Raw genomic sequence first — 23,701 nt, 5'->3', positions numbered from 1 at the left:
AAAATTATTCTAGACTCAAGAGGATGGCAGTGGTGCACACCTTTAGTTTCAGCACTCGGGAGGCAGAGTTCCAAGCCAGCCTGGTCTACAGAGCAAGTTCCAGGACACTCAGGCCTACACAGAGAAACCCTGTCTTAAAAAACCAAATAAATAAATAAAAATAAAACGATTAAAATTATTCTCGAGTCATTAACAAATGCAAACAGTTGAGAAAAGGAAATGAGCTGAAGGCATGTTTCAGCCTTGAGAGCTTTCCCAGAAGCCCAGGTGTGGTGGTGGAACTCTTTAACCCCAGCACTGGGAGGCAGAGGCAGGAAGATCTCTGTGAGTTCGAGGACAGCCTGATCTACAGAGGAAACTCCTTTCCCGGGGGGAAAAAGTATCAATGAAAATAATTTTACGTTGGGGGGTCACCACCACATAAGGAACTGTTTACAGGCTCGCAGCTTTAGGAAGGTTGAGAACCACTGTTCTAAGACATTACCAATGGCTGGCCGGGGGCAGAGCTCCTCCGGCTGAAGACCACTGCTCTACACAATACAGTCAGCCTCCGCCATCAAAGCTGTAGGCTCACGTTAGCCAGCACTCCACCACAGACGTGCGCCAGGACACACTAAACAGTGGCAGAACGACGACACACTAAACAGTGGCAGAACGAGGCAGACCCAAGGCTCACTGTAACATGGTGGGTAATAGCAAATTCCAGAAACAACCATGGAGCCACTGAAAGGAGCGTGTGCAATTATGGTATGATAATACGAGTCACTGAGACCTCGGGATTTATGTGAGTGATGGGGGAGAGTCTTCTGTTCTGTGTTAATTTCATTGGTTAAATGAAACTGCCTTGGCCCTTTAATAGGACATAAAATTAGGTAGGCGGAGTAAACAGAACAGAATGCTGGGAGAAAAAAGCTAAGTCAAGGAGTCGCCATGATTCTCCCACTCCAGGCAGACGCAGGTTAAGATCATTCCTGGTAAGCCAGCTCGTGGGCTACACAGATTATTAAAAATGGGTTAGATTGATATGTAAGAGCTAGCCAATAAGAAACTAAAACTAATGGGCCAGACAGTGTTTAAAAGAATACAGTTTCCATGTAATTATTTCGGGTAAAGCTAGCTATGCGGGCGGCCGGGTGCCAGGGACGCAGCCCACCGCTCCTAACACAACATGTGAGTCCTGGGGACCAAACAAGTTGTCGGGCTCACACAGCAAGCTCCTCTGCCCAGTGAGCCATTCTGCTGGCCTTGTTTTGTCAGTTTTTATATGCTCGTCTTCATTGTAGCTTTCTAAAATGAAAAACCACTTGAATAATTCTTCGACTTTATGGACCAAGATATCAAGTCCAGCGTGGGATTTGCTTCGCTGGCACTGGCTCGTTAGCGGTCTCCCACAAAAACCCTCCCAAGGAGGATTGCAAGCTCCAATCATCGGGCACATCTAGACACACTCTTGGTTTAGAGTACCACATGCTACATTACTTCCCAGCTGTGGTGACATCTGCAAAATGGTTTCAACAATCCTTCCTTCCTATCATACGCACTCTGGCTCAGCGGTTAAGAGCACTGCCTGCTCTTCCAGAGGTCCTGAGTTCAATTCCTAGCAACCACATGGTGGCTCACAAAACTAAAAAAAAAAAAAAATTGTGTTGTGGCATTGGAGGTCGGAAGCGACTGTTTGATAGCCCTACAAAATGACAGCAAGTCAGGCTCCTGGTCTGGCCCCTAAGAATGAGGTCCCAGGCCACAGATGCTTAAGTTAACCTTCTACCAGATAGCACATGGACAAAGGTCCAGACCACAAGACACCTGATGACACCAACCCCATATCTCTCCTGAGGTGAACAGTGCATGTGCATATCAAAGCATAAATATGAGATTCTTTTTTTTTTCCAAGACAGGGTTTCACTGTAGCTTTGGAGCCTGTCCTGAAACTAGCTCTTGCAGACCAGGCTGGCCTCGAACTCACAGAGATTCGCCTGCCTCTGCCTCCCGAGTGCTGGGACTAAATGCATGTGTCACCACCGCCTGGCTAAAAAATATGAGATTCTTATGGATCAGCTAAAATTAAAAAAATATAATGCCAATTCACAGAACTATGTGCAAATGAAAAACTGCATTGAACAGAAATATGAGATGATGTGGATTTTTTTTTTCTATTTAGAAAATAGTTCTTTTCCACAGCACTTGGGAGGCAGAGACAGGTGAATCTCTTAAGTTCAAGGCCAGAGCCTGGTCTACAGAGCAAGTTATAGAATAGCCAGGGCCACACAGTGATGCCTGTTTACAAAAAAAACACCCAAAGTATAAAATAGTTATTTTCTTATAGGGAAGCTATAATGAATATGTAGCTTTTAATATTTATTGTGTACTTAAACTTAAAACAACTTCTTTTTTTTCTTTTTGGCTTTTTGAGACAGGGTCTCTCTGCATAACAGTCCTGGTCGTGTCCTGGAACTCACTCCATAGACCAGGCTGGCCTTGAACTCACAGAGTTCCCCCTGCCTCTGCCTCCCAAGTGCTGAGATTAAAGGCATACACCACCATGCCCAGCACCCAACTTAAAACGTCTTTAAGACAAAATTACCAGCATTCCCATCTTAGGGTCTGGTCATTATGTATTAATTACCTACTAGGTGTCAGGACCAATGTGACTGACCACAGACCAGTGAGCAACACATAAAACCTCTGCCCTCATAGCTCACAGGTCACGGATGACCAAACAGCACAGGATGCTTGTTCTTATCTACTCGCACTGAGATAAGACCTGCAGTCCCCTGGCGTGGTGTGTAAGGGAAACGCGCACAGCTCATCGAAACCGCTCTTACCCTCATGCCGAGCACCAGGAACCCGATCTCCTCCATCAGAGGGTACTTGCTGACCTGCTGCTGGATTTTCTCTGAGGAGGCAAAGGGGTCATAGCTCTTCCGCCCTATCTTCACATCCATTATACAGGGCTTGTTGAACTTATGAGTCACGTCTTCCAGTTTTAGGTATACATCTGTTATTAGAGAAAAACCTTCATTAGTGACAGGCAATCATATCACTCAAATAAACCTCCAGAGAAAAACAAAGAGCAAATGCTGGAGGAGAAAAGACTTACGGTAAATCTAGAGTCAGCAGACTCCTTAACAAGCATAGACGTCAGAGAAATTCCTCCTATGTGTGATGGCAGAGGTCACTGGAGCGAAGAGAAGGTGTGGCCTTACGAAGCTACGGAAATACTATTCCCTATGAACACACTGCCATCTGGGCTCAGAATGAGATCTAGTATTTTAAGAATTTTGTCGTTTGACGTTGGTAAACTGGGGACTGAATCCAAACGACACCAAAGTTCCCCTTGCTTCCAAACGCACAGCTGCTCTGCTCCCACCTAGAGCCCTGCACACATTTACTCACAGAAAACTTGCTGCCATACCACAAGAGCCTCTTCTTGCATTTTACCTTGGCAGCAAGGACTCGGGTGCAAAGAGAAAGAGAAGGAAAGAAGTAATTCTGTCTGTTCCTAAGGAAAACAACCCTGTCAAAATTCTCAATGAGATCATGATTCATGCTTTAGTTCTCGGGGCTGAGGAGCGGGCTGGTGTGTACAAGCACCAGGAGGACCCACGCAAAGCTGGACAAAGAATCTATGATCCAAGCCCTCCTTCAGAGAGATGGGAGGCAGAGGTAACATCCTCGGGAACTTGCAAGCTGGCCATCTGGCACATGCAGCAGCCAATAGGGAATCCCATCCTAAACGAGGTAGAAGCTGAGAGTCAACACCCAAGGTTGTCTTCTGACTGCTACATGCGTGCGATGGCTCATATATGTGCATGCATGCAAAATGTATGCGTGTGCACACATAGTAAAGCTGGAAAAAGTATACATTTCCTCTAAACCAAGTAAAAAGTACCAGAGTAAGAGAAACCGTGTGCACTAACGCATGTCCCTCTTTCCTGTCCCACCCAGACTGGCACAGTTTGGAAATTCCAATAAAGATGTTTGCATGGAACCAAATAAGAACAACTCAAGGCCCTCAGACCTAACAGAGCTAAACCTTCTGCACAGGATGAGGGGTAAAGAGGTAAACAAACATTATCCCTTGATCGAGCAGGGTGGGCAGGTTTGCACTGTCAATGGGACAGCAGCCTGGAAAAGCACTACAGGCAGCCTAGGAGCCCGAACCTGAAACAAGCTGCCCAGGCACCTTGACAACAGGCCTGGACACAGCACCAGTGTAGGCCTAAATAGCAAAGGACAAGTGGACAAAGCTCAGCTGGACACAGTCAAGCTTCTGTGTCTGAAAAGACAAGCACAGTATGGAGAATCTGGGAAAGGATAGCTTGGCCCTCACTACAGTGTTGATGAACGTCAATAGTAAAGGAGAAGGACCTTAACACGGAGATACCCAGAATCGCAGCGATATCATCCTTAACTTGGATATGATGTCATACTGAGTCACACTGAAGTCAGGCTGGGTATGAGTGTATCCTGTCGGCCGGGAGGCACGCACACATCTCAGTGCTAGGCTGATTTCTGTGTGTCAAATGCGTGTCTCTTGAGAATTTAGACAATGACCTGCAAACCCAACTTAGAAATCCCTCTTTGTTCTTTCTTCTCCTCCCATGGAGTGAAGGCCTACAAAACATGGGTGTCGCCTTTCCCATCCATTCCCACGGCACTGGACACTATGGACCCAGCCCGCCTTACACTATAATAGATTCAGTCATGTCTTCAATAAGTAGGGCCCAAACGCCATGGTTCTACTTTGCGCTTAGCTCAAATAGCCAAGTGCACGTTTCTTTAACGTACCTGGTTCTCATGTGTCTATGCTTGGGATTACATCACTGCTAGACAACTGGCATTTAACATGAAAATGAGTGAAGGCCTTCTGAGGATGAACTAGGTGTTCCCTTTCTGTTCCCTGGCCTCTGCTTTACACACACACACACACACACACACACACACACACACGGAAATCAGAATGATATCTTTTTCTTTTCTGGTGCTTTGAGACAGAGTCTTCCTAGGCTGGCCTTGAACTCACAGCACTCCCCACTTTAGCCTTCCCAGGGCTGAGACTAGACGAGTGAAATACCGCACAGCCAAGACTCTCATGTGTATCTTTTCTTCACAGTTGTAAAAACCAAACATCCAAGCCTGCTTTAGGCATGCAGAGGTCTAGGCCTCTGGGGATGCGTGCCTGTCATCTCAGCACTGGAGGCTGAAGCAGGGACACCGTAGACTAAAGACAGCCTGGGCTTCGTGGTTATCCGTACATAGCTTGTCCCAAAACACACAGTAAGAAAAGAACACAAGTGTCCTTAGGAAAGAACCGGTGCGCGTTGTGAGTGGCTTAACACAGCTTTTGACAGAGAGAAGTAAGAGAGCGGGACATAACCTGAGCGCCAGACTGTGAGACTGACAGCTGTCATGTCTATCAACCTGAAGACTGCTTCACTTAGAAAAATGTCACTAGCAAATCCCTTCAGTAAGTAGAATAAAGCGCAAGTCAAAGTAGATCAGTCTTGAACTCAGTCTGGAAGGATCAAAGGCATGTCTACAGGACCATCTTCTGAGTCAACGGCACACCCGTAACAAAAGATGTCTCCTCATGGAGGCCCCAGGGGTCCAGGGTGGGGCGGTGTTTTCCCCCATGGAACCATTATAATGAACTGTGGACTGAACAGAAGAGATTTCTGACACACAGGAAGTACGGGTGTGGGGCTGGCCTCCAGTTAGAACACCCTGAGATGTGTCACCAATGTTACTGTGAGGCACGGTGCACTACAACTCCAGCGCTGCCCACAGACCTCAGACGTGCTCCTGTCATGATCTGAAACCCAGGCCCCAACCATAGTCACCGCACCAGGACAACATCTGAGGTGAGCTTGGAGCTAGGATCCAGAGGTGGCCTGCTTGTGACAATTCTTGGATCTTCGGTTCATGCAACAACATGGCATTCCCTTTGTGAGAAGTGAGTGATCCCTTTGGTGGGGACAGAGGCAGAGAGAGGAAGGGCTAGGGGCATGCGCAGAAACGAATGGCAGCTCCACCATGTCATGTGTTAGTCTGTGTCGTCCTAGCATGTACTTCAATGGTATATACAGAGCACAGGCCCACCATGAAATAGAGGCTCATGGTCCAGAGTGCTGAGGACATGTGGGGACAGTCCCAGAAGTACCTCACATGATAAGGCCCTGAGGCACACGGGCAGCAGCATTTAATAAGCCTTGCCCTCCAGAGCTGCTCCTGAGGCACAGAAGTAACATCCTATCTGCAACAGGGCCTGGTACTCACTGAGCACTGGGCTGCAAGGACACACTAAGGATTAAACATCAGCATGACTGACGGGTATTAAAACCCATGCTAGGTCACCAGGCTTGTGAGCTGAACTGCAGCATCCAGAATAAATACAAACGCAGGCTAATTCCCTGGAGCAAACTCTTTCCCCTGCCCAGGAAGACAAATACAACGTAATAACCACAAAATAAAAAGGCATAATCACAACTCAGGCAGCCACTTGATAACAGATGCCCTCCACCCTGAAGCTAATCTTAAACCTTGGCCCACGGTTAAACATTAACGAGAACATCTATTTATTACATATTGATTTTTATCTCGAGCTGAAAAGAGCTAAGACGGCAAAATGCAATCTGATGCAGGCTCAAGCGGGCTCTTGCAGGTGCTCGCCCATCGTGATGCATTTTCCCAGTCTCCCCACTTCCCACACAGACACACCTGCTCACGCTGCTGCCAACCCCACCGGTGCCTCCCTCCTTTGCTCCCACTGAAGAAAGCCTTAGGGATTAGTTTCGGTCGTGAGAGAAGAAAAGACTGCACCAGACGCGACAACCGCTTCTCTGATGCTGCGTTTCTTTCCTAATACGCTTCATCCACAGCAAAGTGACGATGGCAAAACAGAAAATGGCTGGGCATGGTGGGGCACGCCTTTAATGCCAGCACTCTGGAGGCAGAGGCAGGTGGCTCTCTGTGAGTTCCAGGCTGCCTTGTCTGCATAGTGAATTCCAGGACAGCCAGAGCTATGTAGAAATACCCTATCTCCAAAAAAAAAAAAAAAAAGAAAGAAAAGAAAAATGCATGCAGATATGTGTGTGCACGCAAACACACAGACACGTGCATGCACACACATGTATGATGCATGTTTATGTTTATCTTTGCCATAGCCATCATGTTCTCCAAAGACTCTTCTCAGAAAATATTCTTTTTAAAAATTTCTTTTTATTTTGTGTATGACTGTTTTGTCTGCAAGTATGCCTAAGCCCCAGGTGTGTACTGATGCCTGCAATGTTAGGAGAGGTCTCGCATTCCCTGGAGTTACAGTTAGAAGCCACCTTGAGGGTGCTAAGAACTGAATCCAAGAATATCCAGTGCTCTTAACCTCTGAGCCATCTCTCCAGACCCGACTGAGGAACTTGTTCAGCTGAGTATCTCATTATCCAGACTGGAAACACTGCTAGACCTGAGCACTTCAGGTAAGCGGCAGTCACCCTGAACACCACAGAGCCTCAGTTCATTTGCCTGCTCTAAGATAGTGAAGGGCAGGCAGTTCCTAAGTACCCCATGTTTATTTAGGGCTGCCAGTCTAGGGTCAGCCCTAGACTGATCACTGCTCAGTTAGGAGTTTCCAGACAGAGGAGCCCAAGACACCCCAGGAATGACATCTGACACACCAAGTTAGGGACCAAAGCCCAAACAGTGTTACAATGTGGTCCAAGACCCGCACCAGCAAAGCCTGAAGCTTTGATGAACTGACCACGTCACCAGCCTCCAGGTGAGACAGATGCACAAGGCCTCGTCTCTCCACTGTGAAACTTCCCAGGGTTTTCCAAAGGACTGAAAATCAACCTGCAGGTTGGGTGCAAGGCAGGAGACAGAAGCTAAGCCGGCGAGGCACTTCTGTATGGGTTCTTAATGTTTTATGCTTTAGATAAGAAACGGACTTTTGCAAATTAGTACAGTACTAAGATGGACTCGTGCAATTGTAGCAGATTAATCAGTTAATGTGTAACACGTCCTTCAAGAAAACGATGATAAAAAGATGAAAGTGTCAGTGAGTTTGTTTAGGGAGGGCAGGCAAGAGAAGCACACTCGCTCCATGTTGCACAGCCTTTACACAGACCCTTCGAAAAGCCAAGCTTGGGAAGTAAAGCGCGAAATGTACTTAAAGCGCATTACCGTTTGGTGCGGTGGGAGGGGACCAGACGCCGTAGTATTTGGGCAGGTGTTTCCGCAGCTCCAGCAGAACAGCATCGGCACAGTCAGCGGCGTAAACCTGAACAGAGGGGCAGTGCTGGTCAGATTTCCGTGACCCCTCAGGAACAACAAGTATAACAGACTCGTAATCACCCAGCACGGGTTTGTAATAATAACCAGCTACTTACAGCACACTGACCTGGTGGTCCGCAAAGTCTCCTGGTGATGTCCTACCTGTCAACATACTTCAACTCTTGGCCACTGTGAGTTGTGTATAACTGACGCCAAATTCACAATAATTCTCTGAACACAGGACAGTCAATTCTGGTGTGGGGGGTGAGGGGGCAACTTGGCTAACTTTTGGAGCCATTTTTACTTGTATTTTTTACAAATAAATTATTTTCAAGTATTTCGTTCATTTAGTGTGTGTGTAGAGAACAACTTAAGGACATCAATTCTTTTTTAATATTTATTTATTTATTATATATACAATATTCTGTCTCTGTGTATGCCTGAAGACCAGAAGAGGGCACCAGACCCCATTACAGATGGTTGTGAGCCACCATGTGGTTGCCGGGAATTGAACTCAGGACCTTTGGAAGAGCAGGCAATGCTCTTAACCTCTGAGCCATCTCTCCAGCCCCAGGACATCAATTCTTTCCTTCCACTATGTAGATCCCAATCAAATCCAGGTTATCAGACCTAGAGACACGCTTCCCTTAAGGGCTCAGCCATCTTGCCAGGCTCATTTGTAACACTTGTTTGGCTTTCTCACTAAATTAAATATTTTACATATTATTTATTTTATATCTATGAGGCAAGTTTTATTCATTTCAAACTTTGAGAGCCAGTTTTAACATACATCTAAACGACCATGATTTTATGTGTGAGCACACTCCACAGGTTAAAATGAAACTACAGTCAACTTTTAGGAGACACATAAGATAGAATTGCATTGACCAGGAGCTGAACACTTCATAGCTAAGAGGAAGGGGAAAGAAAGTAAATTATTGTCTTTCTACCAGAAACCTACCGAGAAATGCCGACTACTAAGTGAGCGAACCATGTTTCATCTGCGCAGAGCGTGGGTCTCTCACACTCTAACGCCACTCATGGGTGACAGTCACGCACACGCTAACCCGAAGACTGGAGCACAGAGCTCTAGGTCCATCTCCAAGCCCAGGATCTTGTCGTGCCGCTCAGGAGGCACGAAAACAAATCTGCACTGCTGGGGAATCGATCCCTTACAGGGTGAGCCATGACCCAACCCCAGTGTCCCAGATGGGGACACATCTGGAGACGGCAGGGTTCGTCATGCTGAAGGTGTTTTCAGGAAGCATGCTAGGACAAAAACCCACAGAGGAAGGGCTGAGGAGACAGCCCATGGACAGGAAAGGGAGAGGCCTTTGAGAGAAATGACTGACCAGGAGGCCGAGTGTGAAAAACTTTACTTCTCTATTTCAAGCCAAACAATAACTTGTGTTATTTGTTGCGGCTGCCCTAGCCAGTGGGCACACCACCTAACTGCCCACTCCTTGTGTTGGGTGTGCGCGACATGGAAGGCTGCTTTCATAGGGTCAGAGACAACACGGGACAGAATAGTGGGTAACAACAGAGGGAAAAGGAGCTCCCAGTGGGGTGGAGGGAGGCACCTTCCTGCTCTCTTAATCAGGATGAAAAAAAATCAATACAAGCCCAAACACCACCAATTATAGTTGGGTGTGGGGGTGCACACCTGTAATTGCAGTACTTGGGAAACTGAGGAAGATTGCAGCAAGTCGGAGGCCGCCCTGAGCTTCCTAGTAAATTACTACACTACAATGAGACCCCTTTTCAAAAGAGCAACCAGAGAAAGCACAGATACAAGCTGGGTCTCACTGAAGTTCATGACTTTGTGTTTGAAAGGACACTACCAAGACAGTGAAGAGACAGCTACAGAATGGCAGGGGGCACCTACAAGTGGGCGTTTGGCCAGGGGCTTATATCCACTATGTACTACTGTAGGGATGGAATTGAACTTTTCACACACACTTCAACTGCAAAATGGGGGAAATATCTGAGCAAGAGTCACCCAAGGAAAAACACACAGATGCCAGCAAGCACATGGAGGAAAATGTGGATCTGTGGCTGATGGGCAGGGAAGGGGGAGCCATGTGGTTAAAATGTTTTGAAGTTAAGAAATAATTGGTGGTCACGGAACACTGTGAACACACTAAAAATATTCTGCATCATATGATGAATTAGGTATCAGGAATGAGTTCTTCTCCCACAGCGCAGAGAAACACTGAAGACTCGAAGAGGCAGGGCACAGTGGCACACAGCGCTGGAAAGGCTGAGGCACAGGCACCGTGAGTCCTCCGCCAGCCTGTGATACACTGAGACCCTGCCTCACAAGGCACAACAAACAAGTCTCTAAGAAGCTGCAATAAAGCACCAACTTAGCATTTCTGAGAGCGACAAACTCTCTGTTACATGTTTTTCAGATCGTGGGTCACGACCAGTTGATTGAAATCAACTCAGTGACTCAGAATAAGAATCTTTAGGATGTGAAACAACAGAAAATACCAGGCTGCAGCAGAAACCCTGGGAGATAAACCGTTTCCACAAAGCATGAAGCTTGTCTGTTACGTGGGGACCCGGGGCATGCTGTCAAACACGTTTCTCACTCTGAGTCACCGCAGAACACTGAAGAGCACGTAAGACAACAAAGCATCTTGCACCACTTACCATGGTATAAAATTCCAGCTCTCGGGGGCCCCGCGGCGGCGGCTGTAGCTGTTTCAAAACGGTACCGTCTGGGTGTTGGAGTATGCCTGCGCAACAGAAATCAGGCGAAGGTCAATGCTTTGCTTATGGTGCCCTGCTTCACAGGGAACATAGGCCTTCATAAATGGGAAGGTTTCCTGTTACTTGTTGCAGAAGTTTTAACAGTCAACCAACATTTTCAAACTTGTTACAAAGAGAGACCTGCGCACATTTAAGCTTTATTATCTTCCATTCTTTTCCTTTAGTGAGTCTCTCATGACCCCTGGATTTTCTAGAAACTTCTCAGTAATAGATTTTCTATGATATGTTATGATTAAGTAAAAAAAAACAAAAGCAGTAACACAAATCCAGCCCATTTTTATAAACAAGAAAAAATGTGTGTTTACAGTAGCCATATACGAATTTCATATTTGGCAATGTTTTATAATCCTCTCATCTTCCCAGCTCAGATGTACTGTGCACAGCTGTGCAACGTCCCAGGCTGAAGCAGCCAGAGATGCCTTTTTATAATCTGTCCATGCAACACCAGAGTCTTTTTCCAAGTCACCATAGGCACACCAGCACTGGCACAACCCATGCCCTACCAGCACTCATTACATATTGAAATCTTCAGTCTTCATCTGCTGGGATGCCACAGAACACGACAATTGGAACAAAAGTCTACTTAGAGTTTTATAAGACATTCCACTTGTATCTATACTTCTTTTTGCCAAGTGACATTAACTTTTTCATTATTGCTGTTTGCTTCTCTCTCTCTCTCTCTCTCTGTCTCTGTCTCTGTCTCTCTCTCTCGGTTTTTTTCAGACATGGTTTCTTTGTCTCTGTGTAATAATAGCTTTGGCTGTACTGTAACTCACTCTGTAGACCAGGCTGGCCTTGAACTCAGAGAGACCAGCCTTCCACTGGCTCCCTAGTGCTGGGATTAATGGATGCACCACCACTTCCTACTATGACATGAACTTGACAATGGCAAAAACACTTAATTTAAGGAACCAAAGCAGAAGTCTAAAATCTAGACACCAGGACAGAAGGAAAGAGACAGTAAGTTGTAAGGGAACTCTTGGCTGTTGAGAAGGTTCAGAGAAGTCAGGATTATTCTAACATAGCTAAAAATGACTGGAGGGAAACCTGTTTCTGAACAAGGGAATTTAGGGCGAGCATGCCCTCCACTCCCCAGCTATGGAGAACGACAGATGCATAGACAGACGCCTGGGTTGAATCCCAGGGGGGAAACTGAGGCATCAAGAGCCAGGAGCACAGCACACCTGCCCTTGCCTCTCGTGGCAGGTACCCGGTCTGCCCAACCAGGACAGCCAATATTTACATATTGTAAATATTGTAAACCATATTTACAGCCAATCAGGCAACTGCAACCAGCTGGGTGGAGTAGCAGACTGGATCCAAGACCACACAGGAACAGACCACTGGGCCCTACAACATAACCAAGTTTTCATAATCCCAGTCCCAGGTGAGTGAAGTTCAATGCTGTGTCTCTTTCCACAATAATCGCTGTTGCACAAACTCAACACGTCAGCAAGCATTCAGAAAGATTGTAACATCCTGTTAGAATTTCTGTGAACGGAAGCCAGGTCCAGTGGCACAAGCCTTTAATCCCAGTACCCTGAGGCAGAGGCAGGCACAGATTTCAAGTTCAAGGTCAGGCTGGCCTATCAAAGCTCCAGAGTGAGACCCTTCCTGTCTCAAAAACAAAACAAAACAAAACAAAACAAACAAACAAAAATAACCACCGAGTATTGACAAAACAAGTTTATGTAAAGGGAACATTCTACGTAATCTCAATTTTCATCTTTACATTTTTCATCCTTCCAGAAATTATCATAAACATATATTAGGATCTTTTTTGTGTATGTGTGTGTTTATTTTTTGAGACAGGCCCTGGCTGGCCTGGAACTCAAGTGACCTACCTACCTCTGTCTCCTGGGTCCTGGTATGAAAGGTGTGCACCACCACCTCTAGCTTCTAGATGGCTTTTATATCTTTCTCTGATGGGTGGCTAACACGTAATCCTTTCATTATCAGAAATAAAACTGTACCACAGAAAACAAGCACATACTAAAACAAATGCATATTCTACTTAAGGTAAGTATTATAAATGTGGTATTTAAAAATAATGAAGTTATTTAAATGTTAAAATTGTTTAAAATGAGAGATCATAGAAATATACCAAGACTAAGATGTTCTAAAATAAATTTTAAAAAATTATCCAGACAAAGACAACTAGGATCCTAAATACATGGGGGGGGGAATCAAACTTCCACACACAAAGACAAAGATGGGTTATAAGAAAAAAGAAAAAGAAAGAAAGAGAGGGAGGGAGGGAAGGAGGGAGAAAGGAAGGGAGAAAGAGAGGAAAGAGAAAGAGGGGAGAGAGAAAGGGAGGGAGGAAGAGAGAGAGAGGAGCTGGGAACATACCCCATGGGCACAGTACTTGCCCAGTGTGAGGCCCTGTTGAGCTTTTCAATGGGAAGGGAAGAATGGGAGGGAGGGAGGCAGGACTAGCAAACTCCAGTCATAGCTGGACTATGATTGCACAAACAGCACATCACAAGGCAAGTTCCAAGAGAAGGAACCTTGATTCCAATCTTCTTAAATGTGTGTATATGTGTGTTTCTGCACACGTATGTGCCTGAGGGGGTGGGGGATGCGGTGAATGTCTGTAGACACCTGGAGAGTCCAGAATCAGACATCAGATCCTCTGGAGCAGGACTTAACAGCAGCTGTGAACTGACTCAAGCGAGTACTGAGAAATCAATCTTAACCACTGAGCAAACTCTCCAGCCTCAAGGAAAAAAAGTCTTTTCATATTTAAGAAAGACATTTCATAAAGACAAGACCAGTTGATTAAGATACAAAATTACAGATGTGTAACAAAGTTTAATACAGTTTCAGGATACAAGGAGCCAAAGTGACAACTGAAACAATACACAAATTCACCAAGACTTTCTGGGTACTTGGTGGAGAAGCCGTTGTAATGATATATAAAACCTGAACAGCAAAATATGGGCCAGTTTATACAGTAGACAAGCTGTATGCAGCTCGCACCTTGTGGCTACAGTCCCAGCTGAGGTAGAAAATCCCTGCATATTCAGGTCGTCTGGAAGACAGGACAGCAGGAAGAACTGCAGCCAGCAGAACACACAAGCCGTTCAAGCATTTCTACTTACCAAGTCCCAAATCTGCAAGGATTGGAATCCTGCAGAAGATGTCCTCAAACCACAGCAGCAATAGCAAGACTTGCGGGGAAATGCTAACTAACAGGAAAATAAACAGCACCGCTGTAGTTACACACGGATCAAACCGCAGGAGCAATGAGAAAGTCTCCCTCCACCTGACAGCGAGAACACAGCACACGCAAGTTTGCACAGGGCCACGCACAGTGAAAAGTGTGGCTTTAAATCTTTCTGTTGGCGCAGCTGGTGGAAGACTCGGTGGATACGGGCACTTGCTGCCAAACCTAAGGACCTGAGTACAATCCCTGTTAACCACGTGATGGAAGAAAGAGCATTCCATGAGTTATCCGCTGACCTCCACACGGGCACCTTCCCATCTCCTACCACCACCAAATAAATAAATGTAAAAAGAAAGCATTAAATATTTCTATCACTTAGGAAGAGGAACCACACGTAATATGTTAAAGAATGAAAGATGTTATTAACTTCACAAAATATGAACAAAAAGCCTATTCTATAAAAACAAACACTGGGCATGGTGATCCCCCACTCCCAAAGCAAGGGAGGAAGGTCAGGAGTAAAAGGTCAACCTGAGAGATTCAGTAAGACCACGTCTTGATAAACAACTTTGTCAAAAGACAACAGACAAGAACCAGTGAAATCAAAAGTGGCTTTTCTAGAAAACGGGTAAGCACCTGGCTGAACAGACCATGGAAAAAGAAGGAAACATATCATTATTAGAAAATAAATGAACAGTCAGGGGAGAAGGAGAGACTCACAAGGGTCCCATCAGCAAATTCTTTGAAATGCCCTTTGTTAAAACTGACACAGGAAGAAACAAACCTAGGGGCCAGGGCTGAGACAGGGGCTGCTGAGACAGGAGACGACCCTGCATTGCACTGAAAACATGTGGCCCTGGGTTCAGTCTTCAGCATTGCAAGAGTGGGTGGTGCTGTAGGAAGCCATCCAAAGGCAGCCAAAATGGCCTCCTAGTGACTGTTACCAACACAACAAAATCAAACAAACAAATATAGCAATTGTAATCTCATCAAATTTCTCAGGAAATAAGATAGCATCTTTCTCAGCTTTTTTTGTTTGTTTGTTTTGAGGTCGGTCTGAGAGGGTTATGATGAGAGGTTGTTTAGCTAAGAATGACTTAGGATGTAATATCCATCCCATGCCGGCCTTGATCCTCCCGCCGCAGCCTCCCAAATGCTATTGTTCTCTATAGTCTAGTCTCTGTATCAGCAGTTCTCAACCTGTGGGTCCCAAGCCCTTGGGGGGGCTGCATACCCGATATCTTGCATATCAGATACATACATCCCAATTCATAACAGTAGCAAAATTATAGTTATGAAGTAGTAACGAAATAATTTTATGGTTGGGATCACCACAACATGAGGAACTGTAGTAAAGGGTTGCAGCATTAGGAAGGTTGAGAACCACTGCTGTATATGAAATAGTGTAAATGTGATTTCTAAAAGCTCCAACAAAGATGGCAAAAAAAAAAAAAAAAGCATAGACTATAATCTCAAACAAACACCATCACAAGGGCAGGGAAATAGCTCCACAGGTATGGAGATTGCCTAGCTGCCAGAGTCTCTGAGTCCAGTCCCCAATATTGCATAAATTAGGCCTGGTGGCACAGGCTTTTTAATCCCAGTTAAAGAAACCAGGAAACAAGAGTATCAGGAGTTAAAGGTCACCTGCCTACATAATGCAATCAAAGCCAGCCTGGATTATATGACATTCCACCTTTTTGTTTTTTAAATCATGGGTATGAATATAGTGCTTGCTTTTCTTTTCTTTTAGACTTTCTATGTATATGAGTGCTCTATATGTATACCTGCACACTAGGTAGTGAGCCACCATGTGGGTGCTGGGAATTGAACTCAGGACCTCTAGGAAGAGCAGCCAGTGCTCTTAACCGCTGAGCCATCTCTCCAGCCCCGGCATTCCATCTTTAAAAAGTAAATAACCATATTACAAACATAAAAAAATGGTAAAGGTACCAGAGAGATGGCTCAGTAGTTAAGAGCACTTGCTACTCTCCCAGAAATCTGTGGTTCTATTCCCAGCACCCACATCATGACTCACAACAGTCTGCAATTCCAGTCCCAGAGGATCCGAAACCCTCTTCTAGTCTCCATGGGCCCAAGAGGTATACAAGTGGTACACAGACAAAGTGGGTGGGGGACCTCATAAAAATAAAATGAAAAATAAACAATCGTAAAAGCCAAAAGCCAGGAGCAGTGCCTTATGCCCATATGAGCTCTAGGCTAACCCAGACACACAGAAGCTCCAAGCCATCCTAAGCTACAGGGTAAGACCCTGTTTTTAAAAACAAACAAACAAACAAAAAAACAGGTAACATTAATACAGCAACAATACATATATGAGAACAATTTTCCAGCTGTTTCCTTAGGATTTCAAATGAGTAAACACAATAATGCTTTGAGAGGATAGGAGACAAAGCCCCAAGATGCTGAGCTCAAAATACAGGCCTAGGCCCAGGGAGAGGCTGCTCACGCTCGTGCATGGGCGGGGCTCTGCCTGCAGTTCCCAGGGCGTGCATTCATGTACACACGTACATGGAGGTAAACACACAGAACCCCGATACATGAAGTATGAGGTTATGGGTCTCTTCCTTCAGGCTGCTCAAAGGACAAGCAGAACCACGCACACGCACTGAGCACACCTGGAATCCAGGTTGGAAACGCCGCTCATCTCTGAAAGACAGACAGTTCTTTCCCAGTTCCGGGCCAGCAAGAGGGAAGACACAAAACAAGCACGCATCATCTTTTTTATGCCAGAAGCAGAGAAGACACTTTAAAATTAAAAACAGGAAATGTCAAAGAGACAGGGGAGCAAGCCTCCAGAAGCTGCCACTGTCCAAATTTAGGAGAGTGGCATTTTGGTGATGATTAAAAGTAGCAGCAGCAATATGGGTAATATCCGCTGACTGAATATTGAGACATCCTAGTACAACCTAAAAAGAATGCACGGGGAGAAAAGCGGGTCCCCAGCGCACAACGCCAACTACTGGAGAAACCCAGGAGTGTTTCCTGGTATGGCCTTCCAAGTGATAGAAACAGGAACTTGGCAGTTCTCAGTGAATGCTTCCAACATTACTTAAGCAAGGAAAGGGGTGTATGACACTCAATATTCCTCCCAAGTTACTTAATTACAATGGCAAAAAAGGGTAATTCCATGGTGGAAATACCAACAGCCAGCACTTAGCCACGTGAACGAAGTTATGGTGATGGTACTGCCACTGATCACCTGTGCCATATGATCCAAGAACACTTGAGCACACATGTCAGAACTGTGCAATCTGTCTCTGACCCGAATCATAATAAAACAATCAGACACTTTAAAGGTATGTGAAAATCTCACACCTCAGATGCTGCCAACAGGTCACGTTTGGTGTGGTGGCGCACACCTAAAATCCTAAACTTGGGAGGTGAAGGCAGGAGGATCAATCCAAAGTCATCCTCTGCCACACAGTGAGATCCAGGCCAGGCTGGCCTACAGAAGACTCTGCTTCAATAAGTATTTAAATAAATACATTTTAAAAAATAAAATAAAGTGTGTGTGTGGGGGGGGGTTGCTCAATGGATAAAGCATTCACGGTGCACGTGAGGGCCCAGGTTTAGATGCCTTGAACCCACACACAACCGAGAAAGCTTGGTTGCTGCCAACTGGGAGGCAGAGCCAACAGAGGCCTATGCAAGCTGGCTAACCCAAGTAGAGTCACTGAGCTCCAGGTTTAGCGTGAGGCCCTACCTTAATAAATACAGTAGTCATAGAGGAAGACAAATGATATCAATTTCAGGTCTCCACAAGCCTGCACCACACACACGCACGCACACAAATGTAGATGCACATACACCACACACACGCACGCACACAAATGTAGATGCACATACACCACACATACATGCACATAAAACGTAGGCTGGGAAGAGGACTCAGTAAAATGCTTGCTGGGCCATCACGAGGGTTTGAATTCTTTTTTTTTTTTTCTTTTTTTTGATTTTTTGAGGATTTGAATTCTGACCACACACACACACACACCCCATAGCGCCCACATAAAACATTGTACATGATTCCCACGAGGGTCTGCTGGCCAATAGTCTAGAGTCCAAGGTCCTGGCCCCGTGAGTGACCTGTCCTCAGCTAGACTGTAAGACATCATATACCCTCGCTGTAGGACACAGAGAAATCGAGATAGAAATAGACTAGAACCTCCTCTTTCCCGGCCAGCCCTCAGCGGAGCCAGGAGGTGCTAGGCAGGCTGCCATGGAGAGTTGCCCACCACAATCTAACTCGGTGGTGGGCCTCTGTGTGGAACAACACTAACTGGTCAGACAGATGTGCCAAGTCTGGGGTGAAAGTCATCAACCACTTGTTTGCTCAGTGCATTGAAGGCTTTCTTCTTCAAGGAGGGAATTAATTCCTGGTACTCTTAGTTCAGGCTGGGGAGTCCATAGTCCTCTAGGGCAGTTATTACATTGTTTTACTAATAGATATGATGTCCCGCCACACTGCCCCCTAAATAACTACGTTTATGCCCACAGGGGAGGGATGAATGCAAGACTGACAGACACTCTCAACAGAAACCTCTGGCTGCCACACACATGAACATTTACCTGCCACCCCCCCCCACCACACACACACAAAATAAGTAAATAAAATCAATTCAGGGTCAAAAACATATAGGCAGGGCATGTAACTCCACGGCAGAGTGTGTGCTTAGTTCAAAAGATTCTAGGTTCAATTCTCCAGCACTACCAAAAAAAAAAAAAAAAAACCTGCTCCAAAATGACAGAGCACCAACACCAGTGACAACTGAATGGGCTCCCTTCTGTTAGAGAACAGAACAATACCATGAAGGGCTCGCCCTGAAATAGAAAGTAGGGTGCTTACTCAGTTATCCTGATGCCTACTCCCCAGCACTGAGCAGTGAGCCAGAGTAGACCCAAGAGACTGGCTGAATAAACTGTCGTCTGCACACACCCAGGGCACAGAGAGCTACAAAGGAAAAAAAAAAAAAAACTGTGTCTGCTGGTAGACAGTATACTGATTTCTAGGTGATGGTGAGAATATTTAAAGCCACCTGCAGAAAGTTATCTACGGCACAACACCCTATGTGTCAGGCAGAGGAGGGAAAAGTGTTATTAAAGAGACTCAGAAAGGATGCATAGGAAAATAATCGAAATATGTTACCTACGAAGAGTGCTCAGGAATGCGGTAGAGGATTAGCTCTGGAATTTGTTCTGTAGACCAGGCTGGCCTCCAACTCACAGAGATCTGCCTGCTTCTGCCTCCCTAGTGTTGGGATCTAACGGCGTGCACCAGACCACCCGACCCTTTCTAACTATGGTTTTGACCTTTGCAACAAAATGGGAATGAAGAAACGAATTCAAGAAGAAACAAAGAAAACCAAGTAGAGTGCTAATAAATATTGCTATAAAAGGGAGGGGAAAGAAATGACAATTTGAAATTCTAACCCCCCCAAAAACCCTTTGAGCATTTTCTAATCTTATAATCCCTGTGTAGGAATACTGACCATAGGTCTGGAGAGATGACTTAAAGGTTGGAGCGCTGACTGCTTGTACAAGGTACACAGGTTCAGTTCCCGGCACCTACATCAAGTGATTCACAATCACCTGTAACTCCAATGACAGGAGACTAATGCCCTCTCGTTTACACAGGTACCGCACAAATGACAAATGTGGCAGATCTAAACTCATGCAGGCACAAACACATACACATAAATATAACAAATAAACCATAAACTAAAAAAAAACTGACTTTGAATTACTTATTATAGGTTTGTTTTCTGTTGAAATCTTGTTATAAAAATTCTAAAAATTATGTCAATATGCAACAGAACAAATAGACTGAGAACACTGGGAGTCAGGGTTCTCACTGGAGAAGAGGAGAAAGGCAAATTGGGAGTCCAGAAAAGGAAGGCCCCCGGTAGTTATGCAGTTGTGACTTCTAAAATATCTACACAGCATTAGCTGCATTCACAAAGGGCCTGCCAGCAATGACACCCCAATACCTCTAACACCCAAGTCTTCGATTCCAAGGGTCACTTCCTGGGTCAGGAGAGTGGCCCTCTGGCCCTGAGTTCAATCAAGGAACTGGAGAAGGAGGAGAAAACAGAAACAGCATTTCCCACTAAAAAGGGAACCAGGGCGCCTTGAACAAAAGGCTAATTCTACAGCTAGGGAGGGCCGATGTCATTCTACAGTAGCTTGGGACAGAAAGAAAGTCCCAATGGCCAAAGAAAAACTAGTTCTGTGGTTGGGTCTGACGGAGTCCCGATGGGTCATAAATAACGATGTACAAGCGGAGGAGTAAAGGGAAGTGATTTCTTAGAACTGCGATTGTTAACGACAATGGGAGAACTAAGGGGAAATCGTGGTTTCACAGCCGTCTGCTTCAAACCAAAAGCATCACTAGACATCAAAATCTAGGAGTGATCCAGATACCCACATGGCCTTCAAATGTCTATCACAGACGACTTACCCATCATTCCAAGGGTAGAAATACTAACTATGGGGTGAGAAGTCGGACCATCCCAGAACCAGGTGATCAAAATTAACCACTAATAAAGGTCAGACCGCTATCGTCGGTCTCCAGATGAGCATTCTGCCCCAGTCAGAAATTTACACCACTCCATGGAACCTTCGTAAATTCAAGTCGGGACAGCATTTCCTGAAAGGCGTAACATGTATTCTTCAGTGTCAACAGCATTCAAGAGGAAGGGTGAGGCTGTGCAGCAAACACGGCCGACATAACGGAATGCCTGTGGTAAGGGTGGAGGGCTGCTGTCCCGTGGAGCACGGGTGCGATAAATCATTTTACTCAAACTTGTCTAAATGAGGATGAGGATTGTAACAACGGAGCTGTATCGGTTAAATCCCCACATGCCATAAATAGGCCCCGGCTGCAGAAGAGAATATGGATGTTCTTAGGGAATCCACGCAGAAGTGTCACTATAGAAATGGCAGGACATATGCAACCTACTTACGGAAAAGTTCAGGGGGAAAAAAGTCACGTGCGAGGAGCTGAGAACACAGACTGGGCAACATGCCTTCCTCCCTCTCTCTGCTGTCCCTGCAGCTCTCTTGAAAGCTTTACAGAGGTTAGTGCTAACTTCAGAACAAGAGGACCAATAATGCCGAATATCTGTGAGGGTTCCTACCAGGGGTGTAAGCTTAACCCTCACTGCCCCCACCAGCTGCCTCACTTCTGCATACTAAGTTTGGTCAAGGCACCAGTTCCGGCTCTAAGTGAAACTAGTGGTATGTGGTAAGATACTAAAGCATTAAAGAGGTCGTAAACAAACATTTGAGAACTCTGGGAATCTACATCGACGACGTAGCTGTTGCATTTCGGTGCAACCATGTGCGAGGTGAGCTATGATGTCCAGGAATGTCTAATGCATCTTCTGTTACAGCAAAATCAAGGGCATCCAGCAAGAGAAGAACAAGTCAGCAAAGATCCATGCACTCTGTAGGAAGACGCTCTGAAGTGGGGCAATGGAAATCTCCCAGATGGCCACCAGCCACCAGGCAGCAGTGTGTTTGGTGAGGGTTAGTACCCCCAATCGCAAGTCAAGGAACACCTACCTATACATCAAATGAACATGGTTTACTACAAGGTACAGGACAGACCAAAAGAGAGCCTGTGCCACTGTAGCGTCCGAATGCTATTTACGTGTATAGTGAGTACCCGAAAACAATGGCCCAAGGACAGGCAGAATGCTGCCACCAGGGATTGACCCTAGGACAATCAGAGTAAGGGGCACCACTTGTTTCTTTTTCTAAAGGATTGTGAGCTGTTTTTATGATTTCCAGGAGCCAAATATTTTGTATCCCGAGAGCTAAGTTTTCAATGTTCTTTGATGAGATATGATCTCAGTCAAGAACACCACACCAAAGCAGGGTCAGAAATACTAACAGCCTTCCCTCGGCTATGCTTGCTGTTCAAGGGCTTGAGTTCTTCCAAGTTCTGTGTTTTTCATTTTTAAAAAAATTAATTAAATCAACAACTCTTTTATTTTTGGAGATAAGATCAACCCTAAGGCAGTCGTCATCCAGACACACAGGAAGCAAGATGTGACTGCCTCGCCAAAAAAGGTACCAAGCCACGTGACTAACACAGACAAGAATTATGGGCTAATATAAGTTATATGAGTTAATAAGAGAGCCAAGCGGTGGTGGCGCACACCTTTAATCCCAGCACTCAGGAGGCAGAGGCAGGCAGATCTCTGTGAGTTCGAGGCCAGCCTGGTCTACAAGAGCTAGTGCCAGGACAGGTTCCAAAGCCACAGAGAAACCCTGTCTCCAAAAAACAAAAACAAAAAAAAAAAGAGTTAATAAGAAGCCTAAGCTAACAGGCCAACCAGTTTATAATTAATGTAGTAGACCTCTGTATTTCTTTGGGGCTTAACGGCTGCAGGACTGGGCAGAACAGAAACTTCAGTCAACAAATGGTGCCCACGTGGACAACTGCATCCACATAAAGCCTGAGAGAGCTTGGGAAGTAATTCTAGTCAGAAAAGAATAGAGTTAAGCACAGCTTATTATCTCAGCAGTTCCTTGGGTGGGCTCTCTTTGCTAGAGACAAGCACGCATATCATTTAAGAGAGGCTTCCTTGACTCAGCTTTAGCTGTGAAACCTTGCAGCTCTTTTAAGAGGCTCTGCCACCAAACACTTAAATGGTGTTTATGAATAGCCCACAGCGTGCTCCTTGGTGGTAGCAGGGACCTTGAAACTCCAAAGAGTAGTGGCAATAAACTTTGCTCCCACCAGTACCTCTGCCACGAGGCTAGAATCTCAGAAAGCTAAGGAATGGGGTGGATCCAGGGGTCAAAGCCACGGCCATATCGCTTAGCAAATTAAAGACTCATGTGGTCAAAAAAAGAGAGATATACCATAAAGATAGATTCAGATGAAGAAAACCTCTAAATGGTTTACAGTGTGTTTAAAAATATATGTACGCTTGGGAGAGAAAAGAAAAAGGATAAAGTCCTTTAAAAAGAAAGAAAAAAAGTAGTTGGGTGTGGTGGCACACACCTTTAATCCCAGCACTTGGGAGGCAGAAGCAGGCAGATCTCTGAGTTCAAGGACAGCCTGATCTACGGAAAGAGTTCCAGGACAGCAAAAGATACACAGAGAAACCCTGTCTCAAAAAGCCGAAAATTAAAAGTAAAAATAAAAGAAATACAATTTAAAATAAAGCCACATAAAGATGGAAAACACGCAGAGAATCTGGATACTGTATGTTATTATGTCCTCTTTGAACTGTTTGAATGCTGAGGAAGGAGCAACAGCTGCTAAAAGACATTTGAATATAAATGTTGCTGGATTAATCGAACATACATATTTTGAAAATGCTTTGACTTCAAAATTAAAGTCAAAAGATAGGTTACTTTGGAGAAGAGATTTTGTTTTTGTTTCCAAAGGAAATGAGAGGCTGTGGATTCATTCTGGGCTAAGAAAAATCAGGTTTGATCAAGGAAGACCCC

At 45.3% G+C, this 23,701-nt stretch overlaps 1 protein-coding gene across 1 annotated transcript in view; it reads right to left on the bottom strand.

Moving 5' to 3' along the window:
* The window catches only part of Ipmk (inositol polyphosphate multikinase), a 35,705-nt gene that overhangs the window by 8,843 nt on the left and 3,161 nt on the right, over positions 1–23,701 (bottom strand). Inside the window, exons 2-4 of the mRNA XM_005360167.3 lie at positions 10,924–11,009; positions 8,179–8,275; positions 2,826–2,998 (exon numbers count right to left, since the gene is read on the bottom strand). Of these exons, the coding sequence (XP_005360224.1) occupies positions 2,826–2,998; positions 8,179–8,275; positions 10,924–11,009 (356 nt within the window). The remainder of the gene's footprint in view (positions 1–2,825; positions 2,999–8,178; positions 8,276–10,923; positions 11,010–23,701) is intronic.

Source organism: Microtus ochrogaster, linkage group LG2 (assembly GCF_000317375.1).
Source record: "Microtus ochrogaster isolate Prairie Vole_2 linkage group LG2, MicOch1.0, whole genome shotgun sequence".
Taxonomy (NCBI): domain Eukaryota; kingdom Metazoa; phylum Chordata; class Mammalia; order Rodentia; family Cricetidae; genus Microtus; species Microtus ochrogaster.
The sequence above is the reverse complement of the archived record's forward strand: the minus strand, read 5'-3'. Positions and strand labels throughout refer to the sequence as shown.